Below are 9,752 nucleotides of genomic sequence, written 5' to 3'. Positions count from 1 at the left end.
GCGGCGGGAGAAGAGTAAAACTTTCTAAGGAACGTGATGAAGCGACCAAGATTAATGTTTTCAGAATAGGGAGGCATGGTTTTAACGCACTAATTTAAATTCTGAATACTTTCCACGCCCTGTGCTGGGTAGGTGAGGTTTCCTAGGACTTCTGAATTTGTCCTGTGTATTACTTTGCTTAGTTAAAACTTAACATTATTCGTTTCGTGTAGCCCACTTTCAACAACAAAAAATGTCCAGCTCATTTTTGGTATAGGTTCTTTACTTCCTGAAATTCTTTTGAGCCCCGATAATCCTCTTAATGCTACACACACACACAACAGAGGGGTCACAAATGTAGAGGATTAAAACCACAGATTACTTAAATTACTTGTTGAAAGGGCTGATAAGGACCTTGAGGAAAACAATTTAAATCGACCCCCTTCCGACCTCCTTCCCCCCTCCTTTCCTTTTCCCACTTTTATTGGAGAACCTCCTGTTTACCAGCTGTTGCTCTAAGTGCTGGAGGTATAGAGATAAACTGGACATTGGCAAGAATAACAGAGGATCCTTTCTGTGAAGACCTATCACTCTATTGGAGGAAGTAACCGGGGGAAGGATGGAATTATGAAATCTGGGAATGGGAGGAGTAATAAATCAGCTGATCCTTTCCTGACGGCTTATCACCTGACCTGAAGGAGAAGTAAGTAAGAGTCGGTTCCGTTCCAGGAAGAGAAATCAGAGAAATCAGCTTGCGGAGAGCGATGGAGTTGAAGCAGGGTGAGTGATGGGAGTAAGAAATAGGGTAGGTCGAGAGTTGGTTTGTGAACAGTCTTAAACCTCCTATGGCATTAAGAATTCTTAATTGTATGCCAGGTTATTACTGATTTATATTATTTGTGAGGCACTGTTCTAGGCATTGCAAAGGCCTTGCTTTGCGAAATGCAGTGGGGATGTCCAGTTAAAAAATTATTACATGAGGCTTAATAAAAATACTGTGCCATGCAGGCAGAGTATTTTATGCAGTCTAAAGTATTAAAGGAGATGATGTGGAGTTACTCTGAGGAAAAGTGTAACACATATATAGAGGTGATGAATGAAGAGCAAAAACCCGAAGGATTTGAGAAACTAAAAAGTTCATTTTGGCTATATGAGGAAAAAGGGTGCTTATGGTGGCATGTAAATGAAGCTTGAAAGGTAGGTTATATAATGACCGTCTAAAACGGAATCAAAACTTGACAAACAAGGCATGTAGTTGTTGTTTACCACCTGCCTCAGGCTAATTGTTTTCTTATTAAGTATGCATCTGTGTTAATTTTCTGGATTTAGTAATTCTGGCATATGGTAAAACAGGTTACGTATGGCTTTTAAAAGAAAAGGTAGATTATTCCCTGTGCAAGGAGGGGAACTGTTTGAAAGCCTTTGCAGAACTTTAACAACAATGGGAGAGAGTAACACATGTGATCTCAGATGTCCAGAGGGCTCTCTTCTCTTTCCCTTTTCCAGTGGCTTGGTTAAGAGCTCATTCAGCCAATGTGACAGTGGCAGGACAGCAAAGCATTCTCCATGATAAACTGTAAACATATGTTTTGTCCTGAAGAAAGTTTATAAATGTATAAAAAGTTTATAATGTATAATGTATAAAATGTACATTCCTCGGAACTTTTTCATTGCCTTATGATTCTGGAACAATCCAAAATGCTGATTGTTTAACTACATGCTTACACAGAACCTGGATCTCAACCCTGTTTGTTCACATGTACTTTCAGAAACTATAGTAGTTTATTAGTGGCTAATGCGTTGTCATCTCTTTAGCCCTGAACTCCTGTCTAATTTGGTCTTTGAATTTAGAATTGGGATGAAAGTATACATAATAGGTGATTACCAAATTTGTAGAATTGGATTTCCAAACTTGAGGTCAGCAAACCTAGGAGGCTTAAGAAGTACACCTAAGGGGGCGCCTGGGTAGCGCAGTCGTTAAAGCGTCTGCCTTCGGCTCAGGGCGTGATCCCGGCGTTCTGGGATCGAGTCCCACATCGGGCTCCTCCTCTGGGAGCCTGCTTCTTCCTCTCACTCGCCTGCTTCTTCCTCTCACTCGCCTGCTGTGTTCCCTCTCTCGCTGGCTGTCTCTCTGTTACATAAATAAATAAAATCTTTAAAAAAAAAAAAAAGAAGTACACTTAAGTTTTTGTGGTACTCTTCTGTGGCACAACAAGGGAACATGAAGAGAGGAGAGAAAAGAAGGGAGAGTTAGTAGTAGAAGGGGGATAGGAATGGGAAAGGAGAGAAAAAATGGAATTAATAGAAGGATATGTGAAGTATTTATTATAAGATTTACTTGGAAAAATCAGCATATCAAAGATGTCTAATGAGGCAAAAATATTAGTTATATGTATATTTGATTTTGTAATGATTTAAAGATAAGGAAATAATATATCTGATGGCATCTATTCTAATTGCCCTTGTGTTGTTGGATATTGGAAAGGTAATATATGAGGACAGAACAGGCTCCTTACAAGAGAGAAGATATATTGTTCATTGATTTTGTAATTCCACAATAATAATTTCAAATGCTAATGATTTTGTAAGCCTTGTTCCTTATTTTCTAGTTTAGCTCTTTGTTCTTTTCCCTAAACAGAATATTGTGGAAAACGGGCAAATTTAGCTTTTGAAAATAGCCATCAAAGTCCTTATCAAGGTTTTTTGGGCACTTTTTAAAATGTTAAGCCATGGTAAATATGGAAAAGATCAGGACTTCTGCCTCACGTGAATTTTCCATTGAGTTTCTGTTCTATATCTGACATCTCCAGGGGCACAACATGCATAGAGAATATCCAGGTAAAAGCTTGGATGTATTGCCTTTGGCTCTGACTCTGTATATACACCTTTCGTTTTTGTGAACTGACCTGATAAGTGATCTTGAGAGCTTATTTTCCCTAGACTGGAAGCAGGCCTAAGGAACCCTGAGTCCTACTCTATTTGATCTTCTTCAAATGGAACAAGATAAAGGCAGCCGCAGGTTTCTTTTACCACATAAGCCTCTTAGACAGACAGACAGATGGACATAAAGAAGGGAGAACAGAACTGAGAAAATCCCATATAGCAGCAGTTCCAGGACAGATAGTTTCACTTTGTTTCCTAGTACACAAAGCTATACACTGAATTACTTGTTTTTGGCTCAAAACCAGTATCTTCCTTTGGAAGCTGAAGAAGAGAAGGTGAGACAAAGTAAGTCAAATCTCAGGTTCCCTCTTTAAGTTTGCCACTAACAGTTATGAGGTACTAACCTCAGTATCACTGGGTGAATTGCCTCTCATCCGGAGAAAGTTAGAGAATGTAACAGGCTGGACCTGACCTAGGATTCCTCTTGTAAGAGAAATGTTATATAGTTAACAAAGAATATTACTAATCAGATCCTTGTAAAATATGTATTGCCAACTACACATATTATAGATAATAGAGTGATGTCTTATTTATTACTTCATTTCTTAAAAAGTATTAATATTTTTATTAATGAAACAATACAGATTGTGTTGTATGCAAACCCATTTTGTAAATATGGAAAGAAATCATACCTTGCACATTTGTAGCTACATATCCTGGACTTGCATTTCATAGAAACCCAACAGTGAAATAAATTTTTTCTATTTTGCAAATAGAGATCTTACATTTAGTTTAGGAATTGATGGGTAGGTACTGTAGTTCCTACACAGTAATAACCATGTTAGGGGTCATTTAATTCCATAAATATTAAATGTGAAACTGTGTGCTAAAGGCTGTGAATAAGATGCAGTCCTGCCCTTAAGAATTTTTTAATATAGTGAAGGCAGGCACTTTATTTCTAATTCTCTATTATCTAGTTTCTGGTTGTACATTGAGTTTTAAGAAATATCACTACCTTTAATAAGGACTCTTTAGTAGTTGTCAGACCTGCCAGACTATGTGGCCACTGTGTCCTTTGTTTAGTATCTTTATGGCTACATGTTTTTTGTTTAATATCTTCTATGTAATGAAATAGAGTATTTAAGAAAGTAGTTTTGAAATTGGCCGTTTAGGGGCGCCTGGGTGGCACAACGGTTAAGTGTCTGCCTTCGGCTCAGGGCGTGATCCTGGCATTATGGGATCGAGCCCCACATCAGGCTCCTCCGCTATGAGCCTGCTTCTTCCTCTCCCACTCCCCCTGCTTGTGTTCCCTCTCTCGCTGGCTGTCTCTATCTCTGTCGAATAAATAAATAAAATCTTAAAAAAAAAAAAAAAAAAGAAATTGGCCGTTTAGAAGATTGGAAGAGATTACTGGTAAAGGCAGAGACAGCCCCCAAAGTTTGGAATGATATTCTTCAGTTAAAAAGAAAGGTTATTGAGAAATGTAGCATACATACATATAGTGAAAAGTGCATAAGAAGAATTTAAAGAACAACAGAAAATACCACTGTATCACTTACCTAGGTTAAGAAAAAATACACCCATGTTCTGAAACCTGACTTTTTTAGTATGTGTTAGGTGACTCAGGCAATAGTTTTCTTCATTTTTCCTTCATTTATTTTCATTCTGGCCAACTGTAATTCAACCTGAATTTCAAATTAGGAAATAAAAATAATAATACTTTATGGAAGTAGTATATGAACAATAGTGTTGTACAATTTTATAACCATCTCATAAATATTTTTATTAAATCAGATGCCTATGTACAAAATATGTTCTTGTCCCTTCAAAAGGCTTGTGGTTCTAGCTGTGGAGTTACATAAAATAATGTCTAAAGTTTAAAGGTTTTTATAAATTGATAATTTATTTAAAAATAAATATGTATTTATTTGGAGGAAAAGAGTAAAAACTGGTTGAGAGCATTTTTGTTGTTTTAAAATTTGACAAAAGGTAATCTTTAATTGTAAAAAGGAAACGTGGGCCTTGCTTTTTTTTTTTTTTTTAGATTTGTTTCACAAAGGGTAATGGAACTATATAATTTTCATGCTAATAGATGAGCAGGAGCATAATCTTTTAAAGAAATGATACTCTGAAAATATATAAATGAGAGTATTTTAAATACTCCCTCTGCCAATACTTTGGCCATAAGGCACTACAAAGAAAAGCAAACCTGAGTTTACATTTTCTTTTGGTTACTCAGGAGACCTGGAATATTGCCTGATTTTTGTTGTGCTTCTGCTTAGAATTTTGAAACTTGGAAAGAATGAAGGCAAATAAAATATGATAATTTTGTGCAGGTGATTTAATGCTTTGGATCCATTTTTGCCTATAGAAAATCCTTAGATTTCTTTTTTTAAGATTTTGAGAGAGAGAAAGAGAGAGCGAGAGAGAGTGTGCAAGCACATGAGCCAGGAGAGGCAGACGGAGAGCTAGAAGCAGACTCCCTGCTGAGCAGGGAGCCCAATGCAGGGCTCCATCCCACGACTCTGGGATCGTGACCTGAGCTGAAGGTAGATGCTTAACCAGCTGAGCCCCCCAGGCACCCCAAAAATGCTTAGATTTCATGATAAAAGTTCACTGGTTAAGAAAATAAAATCCCTTTATGAAGTTAAGACTGTATTTTAAATATAATGTAAATCTCTAATAGAGCTTAATAAAAGAAGGGACTTTATTCTGGTTTCTATTAGATAGTTGAATTATTTTTGCTTTTGGTGTGCATATTTTGTTTCCTTGATAAAACTAAAACATTTTTGAGGGTAAAGCTACTTTTTTTTCTCTTTGAAACAGCAAAGGGGAGATCACTAGTAGGAACTCAATAAATACCCATTTAATTGTTACCAATTATAGCTTGCCAAATGCTTTTATGATATGTGTGTGTGTTTATACACTAGGATCCCAGTCTATGAATTTCTTGGCCATCAAAACCTACAAATAAGTGTGGTATCCATGCAAAGAAACTATTCAACCTTTTTTTTTTTTTTTTTTTTTTACGTAGGCTCCATGCACATTGTGGGGCTTGAACTCATGACCCTGAGATTGAGAGTCATTTGCTCTACCAACTGAGCCAGTCGGGCACCCTTCAGTCCTTTTTTTATTTCTTAGAATGCAATTATTGCTTACTTTAATCTGACAATGAATACTGTCCTGTTTTAAAATATCTTAATTGCTAATATTGTCAAAATTTTTCTTTAGAGAAGCAAAGAAGTCTTTTTTTTTTTTTTTTAACAGTCTTGAGGTTTTTATTTTTTTTAAACTTATCATGCCATGAGTTCATAGGAAATAGGTTCCAGCAGCACAGGCTCCTATCCATTGGTTCTTACAAAATGTGCTTTACTGGGTGAAGCAGGCTGATGCTCCAATTGAACCCAAATAACCTTTCTCTTTGGCTTCCTTGTTTTTCTGATCATTTTCCGTTACATGCTTCAGGAAGCTGTTTTGGTTCTTTGAATGCCTAATATGCTCAATATATGAATTCTCTTGGCAGGAATCAATCTTGCCCTTAACTGGTTTGTTTACAGCAGTGCCGATAGCATGCTGAGTAACATTGTAGACTCTTCCAGTTTTGCCATGGTACCGTGGGGAGCTTTCATTTTTGAACAGTGCCCATCCCCTTGATACCTACAATATCACCTTTCTTGGAGATTTGCACGTATGTGGCCAAAAGAACAGCTCCATGTTTCCTAAAAGGCTAGAGAACATACAGCGGGTGTCTTTTTTTCTCTTTCCCTTTGTGTTGATCAGTTTGGCAAATTACTGGAAGATGGCTGTTCCCATCACAACTCATTTTGAATTTTACATTTTGGTATATTTCACTATTTTTCCCATGGAGGTTGACTCCTGAACTTGGGTCTAGGGGTTGTGAAAGAGGAGTGAAAAAGAACAGTGGTTAGATTGCATGGTGGTGGAACATAATGGTCAGGAAAGAATTCTTGAGCCTTGTATGGTACAACAGTTTATTTTAGTACAGGCTCAGGACCCTTGGGCAGAAAGAGCTACACTTTTGCTGTATGAAGTTGGTGGTTGTATGCTTGGTGCTCAAGAGGGAGGAGACATGCGGGGTGGGTGTATTAGATCATAAATGTCTTCTTCGAGTTTCTGCTTGTAGTGGTAAAACTACTATTGCAAGACTTCTGTGGTGCTTATCATTCAATTCAGTATTAACTATCAGCAAGAGATACAGGCAGTCCTGAGACCCTGTAAAAATGTAGCAATCAGGAGGAGGGGAAAGATGGCAGAGGAGTAGGGGACCCTGTTTCAGCTGGTCCCCTGAATCTAGCTGGGTATCTGACCATCCTGGACACCCATGAAAGCAGCCTGAAACATAAGAATATACATGTGGATCTCTACAAACAGAACATCTCTGGCACTTGGTCTTGGTCTCAAGGTATGAAGCGGGGAGCTGAGAGTCTGCAGGCAGATTTTGGAAGAAAAACAGAAGGCGGGGGAGCCACTGCACTCGGGCGCTAGGAAGTAGAAGCCTCCCAAGCTGGGGAGCGGCTGCATTAGCAGACTGGTAGCCATGGGGAAACCAGACTTAAACTGGGAGCTTGGGAGTCTGCACGCAAACCGGGAGTGGCTTGAGGTTTTAGAAGCACAAAGGGCAGAGACCTGCCGGCCCTGGGAGCAAGGACTGGGAGAGTGGCGGTGGGGCACACAACCCGGGACACTGAGGGTTTTTAGCAGCACCAACAGAAACGGAGTTAGAGTGGCCTGGAGAGCTCAGTGGAGAACAGACTGCGATCACTCTGCTCTGAGACAGAGGTTTGGATAAGGTCATTGCTGCTCTGACTCTCAGAAGAGATGCAGAAAGCCGCTGGGGAAAGCCACCAGAGAACAAAAGCCCAGAAAAACCGTTCTCACTGTGGCCACCCCCCCCCACCACAGGGGGCAGGGCAACCCTACCCAAACAGGGTTGCCGGAGTATCAATGCAGCAGGCCCCTCCCCCAGAAGGTAGGCTGAAAGAACAAGAAGCCCACATCCCTAAGGTCCCTATAAAACAGGTCCATCTTGCTTGGGTCCTGGTGAATAATTTGGACTCTGTACATCCCCACGACCACACCACATCAGAATGACAAGGAGGAGGAAGCCCCAACAAAAGAAAGAAACAGAGACTATGGCCTCTGCCACAGAACTAATGGATATGAATATAACCAAGTTGTCAGAAATGAATTTCAGAGTAACAATTATCAAGATGATGTATAGGCTTGAGAAAAATATTAACAAAAATATAGAATCTCTAAGGGCTGAAATGAGAACGAATCTGGTGGAAATTAAAAATTCTATGAGTGAAATGCAGTCTAAACTGGATGCTCTGACTGCCAGGGTAAACGAGGCAGAAGAATAAATTAGTGAGTTAGAGGATGAGATGATAGAAAAGAAGGAAAGAGAAATAACATGGGAAAAAAAACCTCCTTTTTCATGAAATAAAGCAACAGGAGATTACTGACTCAATGAAACGTCCCAATGTCAGAATTATCGGCATCCCCAAGGGGGTGGTGAAAGAGAGAGGTCTAGAAGAGATACTTGAACAAATTGTAGCTGAGAACTTCCCCAATCTGGTGAAGGAAACAATAATTTGTGTCCAAGAGGCAGAGAGGATCCCTCCCAAGATCAATGAGAACAGACCAACAGCACGACATAAAATAGTGCAATTCACAAATCTTAGATCCAAGGAAACAATCTTGAAAGCGGCGAGGGGGAAGAGATTCCTTATGTACAGAGGGAGGAACATCAGAATAATGTCAGACCTGTTTACAGAGACCTGACAAGCCAGAAAGGGCTGGCAAGAGATATTCAGAGCACTGAGTGAGAAGAACATGCAGCCAAGGATACTATATCCAGCAAGGCTGTCATTCAGAACGGATGGAGAGACGAGCTTCCAAGACCGGGAGAAACAAAGAATATGTGAACACCAAGCCAGCCCTACAGGAAATATGAAGGGGGGGGGGGTTGTATAAAAGTAGAAAGACCCCAAGAGTGATACAGAACAGAAATGTACAATCTATAGAAACAAGGACTTCACAGGCAACATGACAACATTAAAATCATATCTTTCAATAATCACTCTCCATGTAAATGGCCTAAATGCTCCCATAAAATGCCACAGGGTTGCAGATTGGATAAAAAGACATGACCCATCCAAATGCTGTCTACAAGAGACTCATTTTTTTTAAAGATTTTATTTATCTATTTGACAGAGAGAGACAGCCAGTGAGAGGGGGAACACAAGCAGGGAGAGTGGGAGAGGAAGAAGCAGGCTCCCAGCAGAGGAGCCTGATGTGGGGCTCAATCCCAGGACTCTGGGATCACGCCCTGAGCCATCAGTGAAGGGATGGAGAACCATTTTTCATGCCAATGGACCTCAAAAGAAAGCTGGGGTAGCAATTCTCGTATCAGACAAATTAGATTTTAAGCTAAAGACTATAGTTAGAGATACAGAAGGACACTGTATTATTCTTAAAGGGTGTATCCAACAAGAGGCTCTATCAATTATAAATATCTATGCCCCAAACAGGGGAGCAGCCAACTACATAAGCCAACTATTAACCAGAATAAAGAGACATATAGATAATAATACATTAATAGTAGGGGACCTCAACACTCCACTCTCAGCAATAGACAGATCATCTAAGCAGAAAATCAACAAAGAAACATGAGCTTTGAATGACATACTGGACCAGATGGACCTCATAGATATATACAGAACACTACACCCCAGAACTGAATACTCATTCTTTTTGAATGCACATGGAACTTTCTCCAGAATAGACCATATACTGGGTCACAAAACAGGTCTCAACTGATACCAAAAGATTGAGATTATTTCCTGCATATTCTCAGACCACAATGC

The 9,752-nt window shown here is 39.4% G+C and overlaps 1 protein-coding gene and 1 pseudogene across 5 annotated transcripts in view; one reads left to right on the top strand and one right to left on the bottom strand.

The window, feature by feature from the left end:
• Positions 1-9,752, top strand: part of ECHDC1 (ethylmalonyl-CoA decarboxylase 1) — a 69,593-nt gene that overhangs the window by 142 nt on the left and 59,699 nt on the right. For 2 of the 5 annotated variants that reach the window (XM_045805592.2, XM_045805594.2), the window contains exon 1: positions 620-759. The exons of 1 other annotated variant lie outside the window; for it this stretch is intronic. In XM_045805592.2, coding sequence (XP_045661548.1) covers positions 744-759 — 16 coding nt within the window. In that variant the 5' untranslated portion in view covers positions 620-743. Of the gene's footprint in view, position 1; positions 129-556; positions 760-9,752 lie in introns of those variants that run through there. 2 more of the 5 variants (XM_087865472.1, XM_087865471.1) reach the window with 2 other exon arrangements.
• Positions 4,582-6,651, bottom strand: LOC123797610 (large ribosomal subunit protein eL21 pseudogene; annotated as a pseudogene).

Source organism: Ursus americanus, chromosome 11 (genome assembly GCF_024610735.1).
Source record: "Ursus americanus isolate L20-20 chromosome 11, mUrsAme1.1.p, whole genome shotgun sequence".
Lineage (NCBI taxonomy): Eukaryota > Metazoa > Chordata > Mammalia > Carnivora > Ursidae > Ursus > Ursus americanus.
The sequence above is the reverse complement of the archived record's forward strand: the minus strand, read 5'-3'. Positions and strand labels throughout refer to the sequence as shown.